The sequence below is a fragment of the Miniopterus natalensis genome, chromosome X, assembly GCF_054644295.1.
Source record: "Miniopterus natalensis isolate mMinNat1 chromosome X, mMinNat1.hap1, whole genome shotgun sequence".
Classification (NCBI taxonomy): Eukaryota; Metazoa; Chordata; class Mammalia; order Chiroptera; family Miniopteridae; genus Miniopterus; species Miniopterus natalensis.
In genome coordinates this window covers 101482898-101506991 of record NC_142103.1, presented here as the reverse complement: position 1 = coordinate 101506991, position 24094 = coordinate 101482898, and the positions used below count along the sequence as shown (strand labels likewise).

Genomic DNA, 24094 nt, shown 5'->3' with positions numbered 1-24094 from the left:
AGGACCCCTCCTCTTCCACTGCTCGGAGCCCAGCACGGGGCTGCCGCCCGTGGGAATCGGGGGACACTTCAGCTAAAAGGGAGGCGGGAGGGGCTGCAGTGGAAAGCACAGGCGCTCGGTACACAGGCCTGGGGGCTGATCCCCGACAAGTTGTTTAAATTCTCCAAGCGGTTTCTTCAGGAGGAAAATGGAGATTTCGTCCCCACTAAATCGGGTGAGAATTCAATTAGATGATGTGTCCAGATCGGACACCAAATAGCCCTTCCTTCCCTGTCCTTTCCTCTCCGTTGTTGGGGGGACTCAGGCTGTGTCTTTAAAGGGATCTAGATGAACCCACGGAGATCGTGGGGCCGTGGGGGAAAGTGGGTTGCAGGCAAGTGGGGACAGATGGCAGGAGGCCTTGACGTGCAGACAAAGGGACCTGGGCTTGAGAGAGCAGAGAGTCAGGAGCCTTGTCATTGTCGCTGTTCCTCTGTTCCTCTTCTTCCTTCTCTTTCTGGCCAGCGCTCTGCACGAAGTGCAATGCATTAAAAATAACAAAACTCACATTCATGAACTCAGGCTTCGGGGGTTGTTTCCTAGCATTGGAAATAGCTATAAATCAGTCCCAAGCCCACCCTGAAAAGCAAAATAAAATACCGCGCTCCCGGACACCGCTTCCTGGTTCCACTAGGCACAGGCTTCAAGGGGGGCCACCCCCCAAGGCCGGCTCGCTGGGCACCGTTTTCACAGGCCCTGTGGCCCGAGAGATGAGGAGAGCCGGGCAGGTGTCTGGTGGGCTCTTTACTCATCTCTCCTGGAGAGCCCCGGCCCCCAGATCTAAGCCTCTGTCTTTTCCAGTGGGACTGACGGTGGCTGTGACCAGCATGAGCTAACCACTGATAAACGGTAGCTTCCCCTGAAACATTAGCACTGAAAGGATTTCATTATCTGGAGAGAAAAGCAAGGTGGCTAGGGTCACAGGTTCAGAGTCGGGGGGGAGCTGAATTCAAGGACCTCCCTCACTTAAGCAAGCCAGTTCAATATAATAGCATAGCTGTTTACTGAGCAACTTCTGTCCTACCAGGCATCATGGGAGACAAAGCCGCCCGCCTCACTCTTCCTGGTGGGTCTCAGGCACAGCCTCCCTCGGGGGCATGGGCGTGAAGACTTTTATGTACCCCTTAGCATAGCTAACAGAGTAGCTCCCAGCCAAATTATCACAACAATGGATCTCCAAGCCTCAGTTCCCCCATCTGTGAACCTCTCCTGATGGAGACGCATAGGCAAGAAAGGCCAAAACAAATGCCTGACTCTTAGAAAGCATCAAGCAGTGGGAGTTATTTTTTATTTGCTGAAAAACTAGGAAAAGACCTCATTTTTACTAGTACTTTGTGAGAAATAGCTAATATTAAAACATCTTAAATTTTTACTTAATGCTTGACACTAAAATATTTCTTATTACTTTTCTCAACCTTTTATCTTAATAATAATCACTAATAATAATAATACAAAGTGTTTACTGTCATGCACAGTCCTAAGCATGTGAGGCAGCTACTGAAATTATCCCATTTTACTGATGAGACATGTCAGGCACAGACAAATTAATGAACATGGCCAGGGTCACATAACACTTAAGAATATTCCTTTAGTTAATATTTCCTTTCATCTGACTCACAGGCTCCTTTTCATTGTCTCTAGATCTCAGCAAGTTGGTGAGACAAACCCAGTCTCCTACAAACCCAGTATAGCAGGCCCTTCCTATCAGTATCCAAACATAGGGGAAGGCCGCTTGTTACCAAACTAGAAAAGTCTCCAGCGGTTACAAATGTCCACTGCTGCACCTCCTTTGGAGACTGTGCTTGGGCAAGGCCTAAGCCCCTCTAAGGCAAAGGACCTGAGAAGCGGCAGGGCGTTGGCAGTGGTCCTTTTGTAATGGGCGACCTGGGGAGGAAAGACGTGGCTCTTGACAGCGGAGGCGAGGCGGAGTCTACAGAAATGGTGCCAGCTGAACCCGGCCAGAAGCGCACCCTGCAAGGGCTTCTCTGAGTTTTCACAGCGAGGCGGCAACTCGGGGAGAGCCAGGGGTCCTGTAACCAGAGAGGTGACATCCTGTGTCTGCACCGAACGGCTCAGTGCCCCCATTCGGAGAGCAGCCACCCACTAGAGCATGCACTGGGGAACCAGACAGTCAGTCTGCCCCTCCCATGGCCCCCAAGAAGGAAGTCAAGTAGATAAAGAAATGGAGAAGCCCAGGCTGCCCTGCACCGGCTTTCAGGGGCTTTATATACAACGGTGCATTCGAGCCCCTTCAGACAAAGCCTCAGCTCTAAGCGCGACCAGCAAGGATTTTTTGGAAACATCCCCTCAGGGTGCAGAAAAGTATTGTGAATACTGTTTTGCATCTCAAAACGATCTCGAGGAGGCCTTTTTCAACCCGCAGGCCTTTTTTCTCTCCCCGTTAGCTGGCGGGGGGCAAGGCGTTTCTGAGGAGTTTCAGCAGCCTGGGGACCCCTGGTGTTGAGAGTCAGGTGCCATTTTGAAAATTGCTTCTCGCTACCTACATTTTCCACATTTCTGGTTGTAACTTAGAGTCGCACTTCAAAAATGTCTTGTGCTGAGAAAGCCTCTCTTCAAAATATAGAATTCCATTTTTCAATTCAGCCTTCAGATTTTCAAAACAATGGGCTTGCTCGTGTTTGGCGTTCAACGCAGGCCTCCTTAGCAATCACTTTTATAATTTAGGAAAATAAGGGACAGAAAAGTAAAAGACCTTCCTCACTGTCAAGCAGCAAGTCCGTAGCAGAGCTTGAACTTGACTTACTTTTCCAAGGGGGAGGCACGGACTCAAATTCCAGATAAATGAACCTCAAACCAGCAAATATTCCCGTTATCTGATTTGGGTGCTCACAAAAATTACAGCTATGAAAATACTATGCAAGTCACAGTGAGGAAATTTTTAAAAATCACTTTAGGGTGCTTTTCCTCCCACAAACCCAAGGCGCGGAGAGCACCATAGACGAGACAAAGAGGGCCGGGTGGGGCCAAGGCCCTTCACTGGCCTGAAAGCTGAGTCACACGAATTGCACCCCTACAATGGGCGAGGCCCTCCGGCGAGGTGACACCGCACCCTGGCTTGGAGATGGCTCCGTGAGACAAAGCGAGATGCGCCATGAAGGAATGCCTGTCCCCCTAGGTACCACTCGGGCTCCGAGCTCTCCCGCTCCAGTCCCCAGGAGCAGGTTTGCAGCTGCTGTAAAAAATCCATTATAAACAGACATCAGCGGGGCAAGTGCTTTGGGAGGGACGCGTCGGAGGCCGGAGTTTTGCTGGTTTTCTTTTTCCAGCCTCGTTGCAGTTGGGGCGCATCGGTGGACCGGGTGGGGGCCCCCAAACCCCAGGTGGGCGCCCAGACGCCGCCTGAGACGTGGCTCGAAGGAGTTAAGCGGCTGCGCGGTGACATCACCTCATTTACATAGGAGCACGCATATAACGGTGCTGGCCGCCCCCGCCCCGCACTTCGCGGCGGTCCCGGAGCAGAGCTGACTTCTCCCTCGTTCGTGCGCCTCGCTCGGGTGAGCCCTGGGGCCCCTGCCCCTGTGCGGGGTCGGTCCCCGTCCCTCCGGCGCCCGCCCTCGGGAGCCGGGCCATGCAGACCCTTCTGGATGCTGGCTAACGGGGTCCGGGGCGGGGGGATTTTTCCAAAAAATAGCCTGGGGTTTTCTTGTGCAGCCTCCGGGGAACGGCTTTTGTTAATTTCTGCCCTGGAGGGCATGTGACGTTGCCTCGGGCGGCGACAATCGGGACAGAAAGATGCTTTGTTCCACCCCCCACCCACCAGCCCGACGATTGCATGTCTCCCCCGGCCTCGGTGGCTTCGGGCTGCCTCCGCCCAGACTCAGGGCGCCTGGGCAGTGAGACAGCCCTTGCGGGGGCATGTGCGGGGCTCCCGAGCGGCCCTGGGTGCGGACGGGGGCATGTCTGGCGGGGGCTCGGCGCGGGCGCCCGCGTTGTCGCGCGCCAGGGAGGAAGCGGGCTGGGCGGTGGTCGCGGCGCCGCAGCAGCCGCCGCCGCCTTTGTGACAAAAGAGAGCAGCGCGGGGCGCGCGGTGCAGGGAGCGCACCCGCGGGAAGCGGGAATGGGAGGCGCGCACGCCGCCCTGGCTGCAGGATTTTGTCTCGATTTTCTCCCCCCTACACTCGGCGGTTCTCTCCCAGGCAGATTTCGATGCTGAGACGCTGCGGTTCAACCCGCAGCGCTCGTTCGGCCTCGCCGTGTGAGGTCGATCTCCCCTCCCCAGCCCGGTACCCCGCGACTGGAAATGCTGAGGCGGGGCGGGGGGCTTTTTCCGTAGAGACGCCCAGCTGGGCACGCCCGCGGCGGGCGGCGGAGGCGGGTTTCGGGCGGGGGATGCGGCGAAAGGCGCCCTCCCGCGCTCCGACCCGCGAGGCCGCTGGCGCCGCTCTCACCCCCTCCTGGCTTTGTATCCGCAGCTTCCTCTGCAACCATGTCTGACAAGCCCGATATGGCTGAGATTGAGAAATTCGATAAGTCGAAATTGAAGAAGACAGAAACGCAAGAGAAAAATCCACTGCCTTCCAAAGAAAGTAAGCTCCGGCTCCCCCCACCCCCTCCTCCTTGAGAAAGGGCTGAGCGGGAGCGGCGGGTGGGGAGGAGGGCGGAGGGGAGGGGCGGGAGGAGAATTGTGGGGAGGAGGGTGGGGCGAGAGCCCGCAGTCCGTGATGAACGGGGCCTGGGAAGGTTCGTTAAAAGCTGTTCGCTGCCAACCAACTCAGGCCTTTAACGATGCAACGACGGAGTGTTTAACACCGTATTCCCACGCGTAGATTTTTACCTGTCAGCCGTTCCTAGTTGATAGTTGATAGAAGCCTTCCTGCTGAAATGCCTATTGACACTTGTAGAATTTAATAATTCGGGAAGACGCTTTAAACAACCGTACTGTGGTCTTATACTAGGGTGCACCGAACCCGCATAACCGACCCCTCCGTTTTTTCTTTCTGATCACAGCGATTGAACAGGAGAAGCAAGCAGGCGAATCGTAATGAGGCACGCGCCGCCAATATGCACTGTACATTCCACAAGCATTGCCTTCTTATTTTACTTCTTTTAGCTGTTTAACTTTGTAAGATGCAAAGAGGTTGGATCAGTTTAAGTGACTGTGCTGCCCCTTTTCACATCAGAGAACTACTGACAACGAAGGCCGCACCTGCCTCTCCCACCCGCCTGGCTGGCAGGGAAGGGAAAGAACTTGCATGTTGGTGAAGGAGCAAGCTGGGTGGGACGACAGTGAAATTAGAGTAAAAACCAAGCTGGTCCAAGGTGTCCTGCAGGCTGTAAAATGCAGTTTAATCAGAGTGCCATTTTTTTTTTTGTTAAAATGATTTTAATTATTGGAATGCACAATTTTTTAATATGCAAATAAAAAGTTTTAAAACCTGATTGGTATTCACTGTGTGGTGTCTGGAGGGAGCGGCTCATTCGCATATGAAACCTTTGGGAAAGGGCCTGCCTTGTGGTCTCATTGGGGAGAGATAAATGACCAACATTTAGTAAAATGAGTTTTTCACCCAGGTATGTGAAATAGCTTGTCTAGGCTAGGTAATTGGGAGGTCATTTTCTTAGGCAGGTTGAATTCCTAGCGTGAATTGTATGAAAACTGATAAAAATATATATATTTGCAGTTCTCTTATAGAGTTCTTCCAACAAGCCAGTGCTGAATTGTATCTGATTGAGAAAATGAAGGTGATAATTCACTGCACAATAGGTGTCAAACTGAACTTGGCTGTTCAGCCAATTACCAACATTGGACACAAAATGGGGTTTAAGCAATCCTGTGAAAGAAGGAAAATACATTTTAACAGCTGCTTTGTGAAAGAATTCCATGAGTTTTTTTTTCTCACCTAATGGCTGGTTCTAATTAGAATTCAATATTTAAAATTGTTTTTATAAAAGTGTACTTCCGATTAATGAATAGGATTTAAAAATTGAGTCCTAAGTTGAATACTAAAGCCTTTGGATTTAAGGGACACTTGCAGGACAAGAATGAAATTTGTGCCAAGTTTAAATCCAGTAGGATTTAATTGGCTCATCTCCGGGGCTTGCCTTTCTTGAGTCCATGAGTTCTAAATCATTCTGAGGTACCTTTTTTAACTGGTGGCTTGGGGTAAAAGCCAAGCCCTGTTTGGGGGCATTTAATGTGCAGAAAGAAGGAAACAGGGGATTCGTTTTTATTAAGTGGAAACATTTAAGAAGAGTAGTTTACCCAATATCTCAGCAAACTAAGGTTCACAATGCAAGTGTCCAAGAAGTTAAGCTTCACCCCCCAAAAGTGACTTATGAAAACATCGTTTTTGAAGGAGAGGTGGGGAGGGCAAATTGTTGATCATTAAACCAGTCGATTTCATTTCCTTTGCTCAACACATTTTGAGAAATGCACAGGAAACCATTTACCTGTGGTTTAGAGAAGCAACCACACGGGCAGCTCGAAGCCTTTATCTGCGTCGCTTCGTCGCAAGGGCGGGGATGTGTATCTGAGGCTGCGAAACCTGAAGTGCCGGAGCCTGGAGCACTGAGCACAAAGGTCTGGGAGCCAGCCCTCCAGCCCCGCATTTTTTCCTGCTGCAAGGAGGGGTGTGGGCGAGGATGAAAATGCCTACGGCACAAAGATAAACCGAGCCCTGCAGCTTTTCGCCGTGTGCATTTTTCAAACAATGCAAAGATGAAGTAGGATTCTACAGCAACACAACTTCAGTGTTTCTCCGTTTAAAGAGAAAAATAAGCATTAAGGGGGGAGGGATGATTCATGAAAGCCAATGATGGAAGAGAGATCCTTTCTCTCCTGGGAGGTTAAAGCTAAAATGTAGCAAAAAAAAAAGTGAAATGAAAAATCTGGTAATGATTGAATTTTGGCTGCTTGGTAAGTGTGGGATGGGCCAATTCAGAAGCTTCTGCACACACCACACTAAACTGCACATGGGAATGAGGGGTGGGAGAGGCTACATTTTTTGTTTTGTTTTGTTTGATGGGGGAAGAGAATTCCTTTTTCTTCCCAGGAGAGAATCTTCCCAGAAGGGCTGGGGGGATTTATGAGTCAGTCTGGGCATTTATACTGCTAGTTAGGAGACAGAGCTAGGAGAGGACGGTCTTTTTCTCAGAGAGGAAGCAGACCCAAGGTTCACCATTAGAATGGGGGATCAGTCAGTCCAAATGAAGGAGCCCCCTGCACCCCTGCATCTTTTACACCCCCCCCCCCCCATCCCCAGGAGGAAACAGGCCAAGGAAGGTTAAGTAAGAGCCGAAGGCCCCGTGGTCCTGCCTGGGACTTATGCAAATTTTGAATTGATCAGACCGAATAAAGCAAAATAGAGAAGTAAAAAGAGGCACAGCGAAGGCTCTTAGGGCAGGTTCATTCTTTTCTAAATCCCACAGATTCCTCAGCCAACGCAGCCACGTTTCAGCCCTCCAAAGGGTGGATTTTAAAGCTACTTTATTCTTCCAGGAGAACAACACAGCGCTTGGGCTATGTGTGCGAGGACAGAATGTATGAGGTGGGGATTGAGTGTGTAGGGGAGGCGGGGCATGCAAAGTGCTAATAAACTCAGAGCCTCCCCCTGCGCAGGGCCTCTTCCATCCCCGGTAATCAGGCATCCTGGGACTTGGATGCTGTCTCTTTAAAATGCACCTCGAAGATCTGTTTATTTCCCTAAAGAAGCATCTAACTCCACAAGACACAAAAATAAAATAATTTTGTATTCTTTCTCAATGTAGGGGGCCAATTTTCTGCTTACTCGAAAGAACAGTGAGTATGGAACCAACATCATGGCCCCAAAACAACAGGAACTCTTCAGCCTTTCTTAGTTCAAGAATGTGAAATGATAACATTGTTTCATAAGGTTAAAAGCACTTGAAGCTTGATTTACCCTAGTAACACCTTCACCGGCCTAGCAAGAGAGTAAGAAAAATAACCTACCCCCGTCCCCAATTTCTTACTCTCAAGAGTGCCTTACACTGCAATCTTAAGAGAATTAAACACACCAATTTGAAGTTCAACTATATTTTATTTGCATGTAATGATAAGGGGCTAAATTACAAATTTAAGACACAGATGTGCACTGAAGTAAGCGAAGGAGAAAATGTGTTTCTAAGACCTATATTTACCTGGCTTATTTTTTCCTTTTATCTCTCTAGTAATATTGTCGTGCTAGGGCCACTCCTACTCTTGGCTTCTGGGACTTTTGGGGGCAGGGTCTGCGCACTGTATGTTCATATTTGTATATTCTCTTATGCCCAGTCGTGTCTCACCTAGTAATGGACGCATTTGGGGCTTCAATATACACTTTCCCTCTCTTCATTGTGGGAAACTTCACTTGACATGCTTGTTTTGGGGTACCATTGAATACGTGAATGTTGTGCAAGATAGCACAATTTTAAATACAATTTTTACAAATATTTAAAGAGCTTTGAATGCTAATTTGCCACTGTACTTGGTTTTGCTGATTTTGAATCAATGCTTATAGCCAATTACATATTATTGAGCTAGAGCACTGGGTCATTAAGTTACTCCACCAATATTTACTGACTGCCCAGTACACACCAGGTATTTTATTTGCCACAGAGATACAGTCGTAAATAAGGAGTAGTCCCTGCTCTCATGTGTCCTCCCTTTGTTAAACATGCCCTTTTCATCTGAATCTGAGTGGAAAATGCTAAGAAATTTTTCTTTTCCATTGTTAGGGTGAATGCTGAACCTAAGGGCTTTGAATTTTTAAGTGAGTGTTAAGATCTATTCTTTGCATCGGTGTGGACTTTTCCCCAAATGTATCTATAATGATTATACTCAAATTCCTCCAAAAGTTCAATGGAGAGTGAAATTTGATAGGAACCAACTGATTCTTTGCACCACAATCAAATAGTTTATCAGCATAGAAAGACAGGATGTAACTCTTGCCTGTTAGCTTTTGATAACCCTTTACGAGGCATTCCCAAGATTTAGGAGTGGACCGAATGGACATTATTTTTAAATCTGTCTTCTAGGATTTATGATGTAGATGCTGAATTTCCAGAGAAACACTTCTTATTGCTAAACCCTTACCCTCCCCGTCAGCCTTCTTTCTCTAATTCGACTGTAAGCTTGCTGGGGGCAGAAACGGTCACTGGACTTTTAAAATCCACCAGAGGCCGTAGCAGAATGAGCAGCCGTGAGGCCGTCCGTGAGTGCAGCACCTCGGCCCTGGCAGCCGGGCCACGCTGGCCCAGGAGGAGTCCCCAGCTCTGAGCTTCCACAGAGAGGGACAAGTTATGCTCGTGAGCTATTCAAAGCAGTTGGAGCGATTCCTGTGTCATTGTTGTCAAACCACAGGAAATTATGCCTTTCCTCATTACCGCACTGAGCCCTGTAAGTGGCCGATACCCTTCGGCTAGAGTTCGTGATAATGTTTTCCCAATCTAGAGACAGGCTATTGCATAAGATTAAATATATATAGTATCCTGGCTATACATCAAGGGACATGCAGTAATTGCAGCCCAAAGTAATGGCTTTCGGGGATGGTGCAAAAAATCATTATTTACTCAGCAACCCTTTGCTGAGCACCTCATGCGTGCCCAGCTCTGTCCTGGTCGCTGGGAACAGGCGGGCGAATCAGCCCGGGCCTCAGCGGAGAGGCAGAGCCGAGTGAGTGACCAGCCATGGGCCCCGTGAGCCAGTGAGCCCCAGATCTGCTCATCGACCCTCCAGCGATTTACTGAGCTCCCTTTTCGCCGGCTCATCCAAGGGGCTGGGAGGGAAACTGGAAGATTGTGAAGGGCCCCTCTGCCTGACCGAGGAGTTTTAAAATCACCTTTAGGCGATTAGAAGACACGAGAAGTAAAATCATTTAGCCCACATGGAACAGCTTGTAGGCTCTTCCTGTTCAGCACGGAGCTATGTGGAGTGAAGGGCAAAGAAGCTCTCCATACTTGTCATTGAAAAAGCAGATTATCAGTGTTACATTAACCCAGTATGAGATGGTAATAAATCATACTTTTATTGGTATTGCCTAGACTACATTTCAGTAACACCTCCATATTGTAAACGCTTTTCGTGTTCATTTGCTACCAATTGTAATAATGATGTGGACAGAGCATTAAAATATTTGAATTGGTTAAGATGATAATTTTGGGTGGGATCTCTGAGGCTCACAGTGTCTTATACTAGGGCTTGCACATTAGAAGCTGATTGTCTATCACGTACAGTTTCCTGAGGCTTTGTAACAAACAACCATAAACGGTGTCTTAAAACAGCAAAAATTCATTCTCTCACATTTCCAGAGGCAAGAAGTCCAACAACAAGTTGTTGGTGGTTACCAGAGGGAAGGGGGTGGGGGAGCTAGAAGAGAGTATCGGGGGGATAAATGGTGACAGAAGGAGACTTGACTTGGGATGGTGACCGCACAATACAATATACAGATGATGTGTAATAGAATTGTTCACCTGAAACCTCTGTAATTTTATTAACCAATGTCACCCCAATAAATTTAATAAAAATTTTAAAATAAATAAAAATAGCACTCCCCGCCCCCCAAAAAAGGTGTCAGCAGGCCATGTTCCCTCTGAAGACACTAGGGGAGGATCCTTCCTGCCTCTTCCAGCTTCTGGTGGCTCCAGGGTTTCCTTGGCTTGTGGCTATATAATTCCAATGTCCACCTTTGTCTTCATGTGGCCTTCCCTGTCTCTGTGTCCACTCTTCTAACTCTTCTAAGGACACTAGTCATTGGATTTGGGGCCCAGCTGGGTAATCCAGGGTGATCTCATTTCATGATCCTTAACTACATCTGCAAAAAAATCATTTTCCAAATAAGTTAACATTCACAGGTTCCAGGGATTTGACCTACCAGGAATGGTGACCTGTAGGTCTCCTGGTAGAGGCACTGCACTGTGATGGTTGAAGTGGTGATCTGGCAGTCGGTGCTGCCGGCAGGGATATTTTACTTAGCGATTGGGTTTGTGGGAGGAAAGGGGATGATTGCAGTTCTTCTTCCTTTGTATTAATGAGAAAGTTACTCCATGACATAAAGATTAATACGGAGCCGTGAGTGAGTGGAGACAAAGGGGCCTGGAATGAAAGGAAAGCAGAGGTTTGGGATCGGTTATGTTTATTGTGATTACAGAGATGAACGGCACGGGTGTCATAGAAAAAAACAATTGTGCTGGTACAGTAATTTGAAATGTCCTCAAGGAGAACGGAAAATACCATCTGGGAATATAAGTATACATACTATTATAAGTAGTTAGAGAGGCCTGTCCTGAAAATTAAAAAGTAAATAAAGTAAAAAAGAACATAAACCGGATTATTTGAAGAAAGGATTGTAATATACAATCCTGAACTTGGCATTTCAAAAATCGTTGTTAACTTGAGCCAGGAAGATGAGAGCACCGTGAGTTTATGTAGCCGAACATCAATTCTCGAAGCCATACATTCACCTCAGGTGTCCCTCTGAGGTCCCAGCGACCCGCTCCGGCGGAGCCCGGGTTCTAACGGAGACGCGTGGATGCGCATATGCCCCAGGGACAAAGGAAGCGGCAGCTAAGGTTTGAACTTCCATCCAACCAGGGCTGCTTTTCTGAAACAGGCCATGACCTTTCCCAGCAGGAGAGACGAACACCGAAAAGGAAAGCTGCCCTGGCCCATTCAGCGCGGCCGTTAGAGCTCGACCCGCGCACTGCAGGGTCCCGGGTTCGAGTCCGGCCAAGGGCACGGACCTCAGTTGCAGGCTCGATCCCTGGCCTGGTCAGGGCGAGTACAATCAATGTGTCTCTCTCACATCGAAGTTTCTCTCTCTCTCTCTCTGTCTCTCTCCCTTCCTCAAGTGAGGATTAAAAAAAATAAATTAAAAGAAAAAAGTAAAGGTATTTAGCTGTTCCTAGGTGAGGTCAATTGAGCCTAACTTGGGTATTAAGAACCATCTGCCCCAAGGAAGGCTGCTCCACACTTGACCATAATCCTCTGAAAGAGCTTTCTTCCCTCTCTCTCTCCTGGAGGCTCACGCCCTGTTTGCTGACATCGGTGCATGTTCAGCTTGATGGAGCCCAGTCGTGATGGGTCCCTGGTGCCACTCTCGTAGCACAGGTGCCTCTGATTAGGACCTTATGAGGGGGCGGGGGGGGCGGGGGGGGTTAGGGCATCAGGTGGTGGGACCAGGTGAGGGAGCTGCGAGGGGCCTGGGCTTAGCAGCCCAAAGTGGCCGAGGGAGGAGGCTGCAGCCAGCCCGCGGCCTGCCATTCTGACCTTTCCCCCCTGACCCCAGAACCACCCTGCCGGGGCCACACCCTAGAGCGTGGTTTTCAAACCACAGGCCACGTCCCCTTACTATTTCAGGAAATCAATGTAGCTGATTCTTGCCAGAATTCAAAACAACAATTAAAAACAACGCACGAGCCAAAACAAATCCTTAATGAGGAGGCGAATGGGAATGAGCAGGCTCACCTGCATGGTCAGGGTAAGAATTGTTTAATCAAACCTTCTTTCAGTTATTTATGTGGGAGAGAGAGAGAGTGTGTGTGTGTGTGTGTGTGTGTTTACTGGCCTGTGATGTAAACTGTTTTGCTCAGCATGAGTCACGGTCACATTTATCAAGGCAGCCATCCCCCACCCCTTGCCTCGTCGTGACCTCATTTCCTTTCTTCTCTGGCTTGGCTCCCACTCCTGATCAACCCCCTTCACGTGGACCCTACCCCTGCTGAAGTCATCTTGCACAGCCCAGGCCTGAGTCCACTCGGAGCCTGTGTTCTCTGTTTCTTCATCCAGGCTCCCAAGTGCCAGCAGATAGAATGGCACGCTTTCAAGCTGTCACCACTAAATTGTCACCTGTTCCTAGTAGTTGTGCAACCTGGCAAACACTTCATAACTTCTCTGAGCTGGACTTTTCTCATCTGAAAACTGGGGAAGGGAATGGTCCTAACACACCGTGTTGTGAGGGGTGAAGGTGTATGTGCACCTGGAACATTCTAGGTGCTCAGTAGATGGTTGCTTTCATTTGTTTTTAATTTTTGTTGTTGTTGTTAATCTTCACCCAAGGATATTTTTCTCATTGATATTTAGAGAGAGTGGAAAGAAGGGAGGGAGGTGGAGAAGGAGAGAGAAAGAGAGAGACACACATCGATGTGAGAGAGACATGTCGATTGGTTGCCGCTTGCACGCACCCTGACCTGGGCCCGGGAACAAACCTGCAACCCAGGTACGTGCCCTTGACCAGGAATCGAACCCGCTACCCTTCGGTCCACAAGCTGATGCTCTAACCACTGAGCAACCAGCCAGAGCTAGATGGTCACTTTAATAATAAGGACATTCTCTTACATAACCACAGTACAATGATCAAATTCAGGAAATTTAACATGGATACAATAGGACTATTTATCTAATATAATATCCATATGTAAATTGTGCCAGTTCCATTCATGCCTTCTACTGCAGCTTTCTTCCTCCTCGCGGGGGTCCACTCCAGGATCACACATTGCATTTCGTTGTCCTGTCTCTTTAATCCGAAACAGTCGCTCCACTGTTCTTTGACTTTCAAGATATTCACATTTTTGAATAGTACAGACCAGCTGCTTTGTAGAATTCCTCTCAATTTGGGTGTGCCTGATGTTTTTTCATGATTTCATTTTCCATGAAATAAGATAATTTCTGGTAGGAGCGCCCTGCAAGGGATGCTGTGTCCTTGGGGCGTCACATGAGAAGAGAAGCGTCATGTCAGTTTGTCCCATTCCTGGATGATCACTTCGATCTCATGTCCATGGTTGCCACCAGGTGTGTTCTATAAAAGTTTCAGTTTCCCCCTTGTAATTAATAAGTAATCTGTGGGGGTATAGTATGAGATTCAAGTCACCTGTTCCTCATCAAACTTTCACCAAATAATTTTGGTATTTATTGCCTGAATCAATTATTTCTATGATGTCAGCAACGAGGTAAATTTCTAACTCTATCATTCCTTCTAATGTAACTTATTTTTGTGTGTTTCACCTTATTCGTATAAACCAATGAATGCGATTTCAGAATTTATATGCTAACAGGGTTAAAAATAAAAGCATCTTGTATGCGTAGGCCCATGAGCTTGTTCTGCTAGACTACGGCCACCCTTATAGAGAGGTCGTCCACGTTATAAGGAATGTCTTCAAAGGCCCTGTCAGGCTGTGGCGACAGAGGCCTTGCCGTCCTTTCCTCTTCAAGAGCCAGCTCAGGCTTGCTTGCAGCAACCGCCGTTGTTACGCGCTGCAGCTGTGATTTTCGAGAACGATACAGACGCATAGGTGTAGGTGACACTCACACTCAGTTCAAACTAGAACTTGATTCATTGTGATCAGCTGCAAGTACTATTGATGACCCGGCAGAGGAACTGCGGCTATTGTTGCTGCGTGGCCACAGCGAAGGCTTCCCGTGTTGCGGGTGGCAGAGGCCTAGCCTTTCGGGTGCCTGGCGGACGGAGGGTGTCTGCCTTGCCAAGGGCAGCTGGGCGGAGCCCCCGGGTTCTCAGGGTAAAGCCGGCGGAAGGCCTCTGCTCTTTGTCGGAGCCCTGCGAGCCTGGCTTCCCCCAGGTGCCTGCGTCTCAGCAAGACTCACGCAAACGTCACCTGCTCCGCTGGCAGGAATGAAAGGGACCGCCTGGGGACGTCTGGCTGCCCCCCTCTCCTCCGCGGGACAGTGTCTTCATCCGGACCCTGCTGTTTGCTTATAGCCAGTGCCCCTGGGGGGGGAGGCCGGCCAGGCCGACGCGGCCGCGTGCCTGAGCTGTGACTCGGCCGTCATTTTACAGACACAGTGCTGCCGGGAGCGCGGATCCAGGGAAGCGTTTGGTTTCACTGGGGGAGATCCTCAGAAGAGGCAGGGTCCCCACTGTGGAATCATACATCGGACACATTTTCTCCCGGAGGGGGGGTGTTTGTGGGGGGAGCAGTTCACCTGTTTTGGTTTTTTGTTAATCGTCACCTGAGGATATTTTTATTTTTCCTATTGATTTTTAGAAAGAGTGGAAGGGAGGGAAGGGGAGAAAGAGAGAGAGGAACGTCGATGTGAGAGAGCCACATTGATTGGTTGTCTCTTGCACACGTGCAAACCGGAGCCAGGGATCGAACCTGCAACCCGGGTACGTACCCTTGACCGGGAATCGAATGTGAGACCCTTCAGCGTGCAGACCAACGCTCTAACCACTGACCCGCACCAGCCAGGGCGAAGTTGACCTTTTAAAAGTGTTTTTAATTATTAAATATTTTCAACACATAATACATATTAGTGCTCAAATATTAAAACAATATGAGAAGTATATTCCCACTCAACTGATTTCTTTTGCTCCCTTTGGGTGACACTTTTATTAGTTTCTTGTTTAGCCTCCACTATATGTCCATAAGCAAATATATATTTGTCTCCCCTCTTGTTACACAACTGGTATTTAAGTCATCTTTTTGATATAGTATTCCTAAACGTTTTGTTTCAGATATCTTTTTTTTAATTGAATTTATTGGGGTGACATTAGTTAATGAAGCCATACAGATTTCAAGTGTACAATTCTATAATCCATCTTCTGTAAACTGCACTGTGCACTCGCCACCCAAAGTCAAGTCTCTTTCCACCATTTACCCCCCCTCTGCCCTCTTCCACCCCCCCCCCCTTTCCCTCTGGTGATCACCATAGTGTTGTCTGTGTCTTTTTTCCCTCTCCTTAATTCCTTCACCTTTTTCACCCAGCCCACTAACCCCCCCTCCCCTCTGACAGCTGTCAGTCTGTTTTATATATCTATGAGTCTGTTTCTATTTTGTTAGTTTATTTTGTTCATTAGATTCCACATATAAGTGAAATCATATGGTACTTGTCTTTCTCTGCCCGGCTTCTTTCACTTAGCATCAGACTCTCCAGTCCATCCATGCTGTAGCAAGTGGTAAGATTTCCTTCTTTTTGATGGTGGGGTGCTATTTCATTATTTAAATGTCCCACAGCTTTTTCATCCACTCATCTACTGATGGGCGCTTGGGCTGTTTCCAGATCTTGGCTATTATAAATAGTGCTGCGATGAACATAGGGGTGCATAGAATCTTTCAAATTTGTGTTTTGGGATTCTTCAGATATATTCCCAGAAGTGGGATCACTGGGTCATAAGGCAGCTCCATTTTTAATTTTTTGAGGACCCTCCACACTGCTTTCCACAGTGGCTGCCCCAGTCTGCATTCCCCCAGCAGTGCACCAGGGCTCCCCTTTCCCCACACCCTCGCCAGCACTTGTCATTTGTTGACTTGCTGATGGAGCCATTCTGACAGGTGCGAGGTGACACCTCATTGTGGTTTTCATTTGCATCTCTGATGATTAGCGATGTTGAGTGTCTTTTCATATGTCTCTTGGCATCTGTATGTCCTCTTTGGAGAAGTGTCTATTCACGTCCTTTGCCCATTTTTTAATTGGATTGTTTGTTTTCTTGGTGTTGAGTTATATAAATTCTTTATAAATTTTGGAAATTAACCCCCTATCAGATGCGTCATTGGCAAATATGTTCTCCCATTCAGTGGGTTGTCTTTTCATTTTGTTGATGATTTCCTTTGCTGTGCCAAAGCTTTTTAGTTTGACATACTCCCATTTGTTTATTTTTTCTTTTGTTTCCCTTGCCCTAGGAGATGTATCAGAAAAAAATATTGCTATGAGAAATGTCTGAGATTTTACTGCCTATGCTTTTTTCTAAGATTTTTATGGTTTCACAACTTACACTTAAGTCTTTGATTCATTTTGAGTTTATTCTTGTGTATGGTGTAAGGAAGTGGTCTAGTTTCATTTTTGTTGTTGTTGCATGTTTCTGTCCAATTCTCCCAGCACCATTATTCCTAAAATTTTAAGATAATAACAATAATGTACATGTTTATTTAAAATAAATCAAACAATATAGAATAGACTGAGTGAAAAAGGAAAAGTTCCCTTAACCTCCATCTCATGTTCCAGAGGTAGCTACTATTAACACTTTTATGTGAACCATTCCAGATGTTTCCTAGCAATGGTATTAGTGGTACAAGCTGCTTGTTACATTTTCCAGAAATTTGAGGTCTGGTTGTTAAACACGGCCACTATTAAAAATTAAATTATATAAACTTATAATGAAATAATTCATATTAAAAGTAAAGGTGATACCCATAACTCATCACTGCCTAATTATTTTACTATGACCTATGCTCTTGGGGTTAATTACATCTATTGTATGTATCTGTTTGGTAGAAATACTACCAAATGGTGGCTATTGGTCATCTCAACTCCTCTTGAGGTGTAAAAGATAATCCATGAAAATGAATCAGGTAATTAATTAAAATATAAATTATATAATTTATATAAATTTATAGAAATATAATTTATATAAAATATAAATTAGGTAATGTAAAGATGCAACTAAAATGTCAATGCAATTATTTTTAAATTTAAAGAAAGTCAGCATTACAGTAAATGATATTGCTTAGTAAAGGGAAAAAATGACTAACTCTCATAGATGTACAGATATCCTTTCCCTTTTTAATTCAAATGCCCAAGGAGACAGGATCTGCCCTCTTCCTGGAAAGCCCCCTCGCTCATTCGCTTCGTTGGTTGTCATTGCAGAGCCTCCCCTTGTCCTGAATGCCCCTGCTTCTCTCCGCTCTCACCTTTTTCTCCGGCTCTGCTTCCTTTCCCTGCCCCTTGGATATGGCTCTTCAGGGAGTTCACCCTGAGCTTGCACTCCCTCTCCACACTCCCCCTGCCCAAGGCTTTAGTTAGGAGCCCTGTGCCTCCCTTGGACTCCATCGCTCTCTCTGGCTCCACGTCCGTATGACTGTTGCTTAATGTCATCCTGTCTGCAAAACGCGTGCTCTTGCCCCGGCCGGTGTGGCTCAGTGCTCGGCGTCATCCCTGCACTGAGGGTCGCGGGTTTGACTCCCAGCCGGGGCACAGGCCCGGTATGGGCGTTATCCCTGCTAGGGCATGTGAGAGGCAGCTCATCGATGTGTCTCATCATGTTTCTCTCCCTCCCTCCCTCTTCGTCTCTTTCTAAAATCAATAAAAACCTATTTTTAAAAATTGAGTTCTTTCCACTCCTGTGTTCCCACATTTGAATTCTGGACCTGTCCCTTAACAGTTACATAACCTTAAAAGAAATTGTCCTCCCGACTTGGCCAACGGCATCACTATTATTCAAGCCATGTGACAGGTAAACCGCATCGTGTTCTTCCCCACTTACACCCATTACTCACCAGGGTGAAAACGCACCGGCAACCCAAATGCTCTGCTACAGACCCCCGCCTCTGTCCCTGGCTTCAGGTCTTTCCTCCTTTTTGTCAAATTCTTTCTTCCCTACCTTCCCCCTCCTCATCCCAGTCATCTTCCAAGGCCCAAGTCATTTCACGTCTTCCAAGAAGTCTCCCTAGACCCTCACTCAGAGGAGTCCTGCCCGCCTCACAGCCGCACCGCATTCTGCTGGCTCTTTCTATGAAGACCTAGATTAATCCACGACTCCTGGGCAAACCACAATTAACTAGACCTCTGTTTCCCTCACCAGATTGGAGGCTCCTGGACTGGAAGGGACAGAACAGGTCCGAGCATGGAGCTCTAGAGTATGTCCTTGAGAAATGTAAGTTGAATTGTTTTCTATAGAATTTATGCGCTACATGTAGAAAACTTGCCAATGAAAGGTGTTTTCTCCACCTCTGGGGTCACGAATTCATGTGTCTACAGGTGCCCAGGAGGTCACATAATAACTAGAGAGGCTGAGATTTATTGCGAGGGGAAGCAGCCCTTTCTTAGCTCCAGCCAGCTACCGTGAGGAAACATGGACATCAACCTTGCCAAAGCTTTTAATTTTTTTTAAGAGATGTTTTAATTATTCATAACTAATTAAAAACATTTTAACCTTTTTATTGTAAAATTAAACAGTAGAGAAAAATGTATAGCTGAATGCGTTATTATAAGGTGAACATCCAACTCCTGTAACTATCACCCAGATCAAGAAATAGAACTTTGCCGTCTACCCCAGGAACCCTATGTGGACCCTATTCTAATCTCAATGCCCCCAATATAACCACTCCCCTTCTTTTATACTAATAATTTGCTTTTGTTTCCTTATGGTTCTATCATCTATGTGTACATCCCTATATTCTTACTAAACTAATCTAATATCCCTAATTCTATATTCTTACTAAACTCAAATTTAGTCTTAAACTCTTTTTTTTCTTAAAAAGCAACAACTTGGGAGTTTTAATTTACAGCTTCCCCCTCTAGTCCTTCCTTTTCCTTAGAATTTTTCCGTTGAAGTACATGGGGTATTGACTTGTAAAGTTTTCCACAGTCTGAATTTTGCTGATGTTGATGGAATTGTGCACCTCAATATGTGGTCTACATTTCCTATATTGTGGCAACTAGATCCAGAACTCAGATTCATAAAGTGAAACGTGGACATTGTTTGAAATTGTCAATATCACTGCTGGCGGTTCATCTCTACATCCCCTACCTTGCTCTCTCTACTTACTCTGTTTCTCTATCCACTTACTTTACCCGTATTCTAAATAGTAAATCAGCTTCTTAGCCACTTTCCATGTTTGGAGGATGAAGATGTATTTTTGTCTAACAGAATCAAAGTATGTGTAATGACCACATTGCTGACCATAAACCTTAAGTGTTGTGGCCCCTTTGATCTTACAACATGCACCACATAGGGATGCTTTAAAGGTGGAAAACAGCATCGTCCCAGAGACTGGTTCTGTGTTCTTTTCAGCCAGGTGGTTCTCCAGGTGGGGTTTAGCCAAGACTCCAGTCTTTCCCTCACCAGATGACAGGGTTTCCTCCAATCAGGGCACATATCGGCTTAAAAGAAAACTCTAAAACCACTTCCCACAGCTGGGGGTAACTCTTAATGCAAGTGGCAAAATCCAAAAGCTCTAAAGGCAAGGGGTGGGAGGACTGGATGTGTGGTGTGAATATAGAAGGGAAGCGAGTTTGTTGAGTAGATATAATCATATATAGGGACCTAGGCCTTTCGCAGGGGTCAAAGGGAATAGGATTTGCAGAGACCCTCAAGATAGCAAAGCTCTAGCGAAAGAAAACCTATAAAAAAATCTGTAAAATCCCCCAAAAGAACACATAAGAAATAGAGAGGAAAACAATGACAGCAAAACATGAACAAGAAGAAAGGAAACTGGGCGGCAGAACCAAGACATGAACAGTTGACCCAACTGTTGCAGATCAGAAAACATTTTCCCAGTCCATGGAAGGGCCTGGTGAGCAAAGCTAAAGTGGTTCGTCGGTGGATGTATGTCATGAATTAGGGTTATTTAAATGTTTCAGGTAAAAGCTTATCCATAGTGTCAGACTGTTGCCCAAATAAACTCTTTTTGTTATAAGTCAGAGATTAAAAACTCAAATGCATAAAGCATAATGACCATTGATTAGTGGACTAATAACCAAGCAGGCAAAAGTCTACCTCTAGGCAAACTGACCTGCACAGCTCCTGCCCTGGGGGAAGTGTCCTCCTGCTGGGTGGACACACTCTCTCTTGGTAGGTGGTAACCAATTATATCAGCAGGTAGGCACTTTATATGGCCTGACCCTTTCCCCTTCTCCTTTCCACCCTCTTTACTTCTTTTTGCCTTGACTCTTTCATTTACTTGTCTATCTCAAGTTCATTTTTCATCAGACAGTGAAATGTCTGCTTTCACTTAGATGGCTAAGTGAAAATTTCCTGAAAGAACACAGAGTTAGTGTCTGACAGTGATTGACTTTTATTAAAAGTCTGATGGATTACTGAATTTCAAAATAAGTTTGCTCTGCATAAAAAGTTGCCTGGTCACCATGCTTTGGACATTAAAATATAACACCCCGGGGGAGAAGAGGCACATATTCCTTACAGAATAATTCCAAGTTATGTATTTTAAATACTCCTCCCTCCAGGACAGGGAGAATTAACCCCTCCCCCGCCACTCCATGCAGACACTTGAGGGTGGGCTAGATGTAGTCTCTCATTTCTAAAGAATAGTGTGGGGATGGGAAAATAGTGACATTAGGGTGGAGAAACCTGGCAGACAGTGCCTGGACTAAGAGATGAAGGGCGACGTCACCAGTGGCGTTCTGTAGGTACCAGGTCCTCTCTAATATGTTGTGATGTTGCCAAAAAAGTCAATAAATAAAAATAACCCAGATCTAATGAGAAAACCTCAGGCAAACCCAAACTGAGGGACACTCTAGAAAATTCCTGACTGGCACTACTAGAAGTTGTCAAGGTCATGAATAAAATATGGAAAGATGAAGAAACTGCCACAGCCCAGAGCAGACTAAGGAGACGTGATGACTAAATGCAATTTTGGGGCAGAAAGAGGACATTTAATGGAAAAACTGGCAGAATTAGAATAAAGTCTTAACTTTAGTTAATATTAAAATACCATTGTTGGTTTTTTAGTTGTGACAAATGTACCGTGCTGATGGGAGATGTTCACAATTGGGGAAAATGGGAACTTAGTCCTATTTTTGCAAATTTCTATGAATATAATTTATTCCAATACAAATTTTATTTAAAGAGATTAAACCAAAAGATCAAAAGATAACATCTTTTAATGCATACCAAGTATTCAACATAGATTTGTTTTGATAATTCAATATTCATTTCCTGTCATTGCACAGACCGACCGTTAACATAATAAAAACCTGTTTTCTATTTATAGTAGTATGTGGCAGGCTGTTTAGTGTATAAAACAGTTAAAATCAAGACTATAAATTTGGCCCTGGCCGGTGTGGCTCAGTGGTTGGAGTGTCCACTCGCAAACCAAAGGGTCAAGGGTTTGATTCCCAGTCAAGGGCACGTACCTGGGTTGTGGGTGTCATCCCCGGCCCTGGTTGGGCCAAGTGCCCGAGGCAACCGATTGATGTGCCTCTCACATCACTGTTTCTCTCTCTCTCCCCCCTCCCTCCTTTCCATTCTCTCTAAAAATCAGTGAGAGAAAAAATCCTTGAGTGAGGATTGACGACAACAAAAAAGACTATAAATTTGATGTGTGTGTGTTAATTCTGTCGATTCCCTAGCCGTAGTCTCAGTCCCAGCTGTGTCTAGAGAGATCTTGTGCGAATGTACACTGAATTGGGGAGGGTTAATACTCGCTGTGGTTCCCCCTGCCCCCCAGAAAATATATAACTGGAAGCGCGTCTTCTCAAAGGTGAGCCAGCAGCGCTATCTTTCCATATGAAGACCTGCTTGGTCATAATTAAAACTTTCATTTGACTATTCAAATTAAAGAACAGCTATAAATTAAGGTAACAATATTCAAACCTCTGGGGGCAAGCCTAAAGATCCTCTCTGTAATTAGAGCTACAGACCTTAAGGAACACTAATTCTTTTTGGCGTCAAGGCCTCATTTTGTACAGAAGCTGGTATTTTGTAAATAACAGCTCTTCCAGGGCTGAGGACATGTTTTGGTTCTTGCCTAGAGTGATTGCCTGAAATGCTTTGCCCTTTATGAACTAAACTATAAGTTACAGGACTGATTTCTTATCCTGACTGGACATGTGAGAATCTGGGTGGTCTCAGTCATGACCTTTCTAGATTAGAGTTGCCATAGCTCTATAGTTAGATGTTGGGTTGTTAACCTTACTTGACTCTTCTAGTTCAAAACGCTTGGAGGTTTTATTGTAATAATGAAAATAAACCTCTTAATATAAATTTCCTTAAAAACTAAAGGCATTGCCCTGGCCAGTGTGGCTCAGTTGGTAAGAACATTGTCCCGTACACCGAAAGGTCCCAGGTTGGATTCCTGGGCAGGACACACGCCTAGGTTGCAGGTTCAATCGCTGGCCCCCATCAGGGTGCATGCAAGAGGCAACCAACCGATGTTCCTCTCTCTCCTTTCCCCTCTCTCTGAAAATAAATGAAAATGTCGTCCGGTGAGGGTTAAAAAAAAAACAAACATGAAAAAAACTGAAGGCGTTAGTTAAATAGGTGGTGGGTTTGGTTATTGTCTGGATATTCTTCTTTGCACTTGTCTATAATTTCCATGTGCGTGTAGTCATGTAAATAGAAAAGCTGTCTTTGAAAACACAGTGAGGACATATACTTATAGATTTTTCATTAAGACTTACTTAATTCAACTAAGGTATTGTGCTCCGGTGGGCCTTAATGCTTCACTTCAATGAGAATTTTACCAGGACAACCTCAAAGTTGAACTTGGCTTTCAGTCCGTTCCCTGACTATCATTTTTCCATTTGCCAGTCTTAATATTTGTACTTTCTCTTTATAGATCTTACTACTCAGTTTTTATCTCTTTTTTTCCATTGAATTAAAACAAACAATGAGCTTTAAAAAGAACATTCTCATGGTAGATATCTCCAGAGAGCTTATATTTACTTTCAATTGAATTCTTGCCAGACCGCCCAAGTGGATACCCCTGATTTTTCACTATCCATCAACACATTGCACTGTAGTGGATACAATGGCCTAGAAATGGTGTAGCCAAGAGATTCCCTGATAGCCCGATTGGACAACACATAACCATGAGGACTGTTTTCTATCTAGTTGTAGAAAAATAATTTATACTTTTCTTTTCTTCCTTCCTTCCTTCCTTCCTTCCTTCCTTCCTTCCTTCCTTCCTTCCTTCCTTCCTTCCTTCCTTCCTTCCTTCCTTCCTTCCTTCCTTCCTCCCTCCCTCCCTCCCTCCCTCCCTCCCTCCCTCCCTCCCTTTTCTCTTCCTTTTGAGGTTTGTAAAACACAAAATTATAGCTACAGTAATTTGGGGCCTAAGAATTTGGACTCTAAAGAATGGGATTGCCATTGCCATGTTTCCCATTGGCTAAAGAGATGCCTTTCCTAAGAATTTGCGAACATGATAGTCCAGTCTTTTAAAGTTACATTTGTTTTATAACATAACGCCAGCATGACGCTATAGTCAGCTGTGCTGGAATCCAACACTGTATATTTGTGTTCAAAGTGTTGAATGAAGATATGGGCAAACTGGACGTTTGAGTTTACCAGTGATTATCTTGACAGAGATTCTAGTTTGATGATCTTGGCTGATTGCCACACATCACATCTATGATTCTGCCATCACATGGCCCATTTTTCATACAGACTGATGTGTGTGTGTCAAATAG

At 45.8% G+C, this 24094-nt stretch overlaps 1 protein-coding gene across 1 annotated transcript; it reads left to right on the top strand.

Moving 5' to 3' along the window:
* Positions 1-3500: 3500 nt before the first annotated feature.
* On the top strand, positions 3501-5439 carry TMSB4X (thymosin beta 4 X-linked). Its single transcript, XM_087813351.1, has 3 exons — positions 3501-3554; positions 4473-4586; positions 5008-5439. The coding sequence occupies exons 2-3, from the start codon at positions 4487-4489 to the stop codon at positions 5040-5042; spliced, it is 135 nt and encodes a 44-aa protein (XP_087669477.1). The 5' UTR covers positions 3501-3554; positions 4473-4486; the 3' UTR covers positions 5043-5439.
* The last annotated feature ends 18655 nt before the right edge of the window (positions 5440-24094 follow it).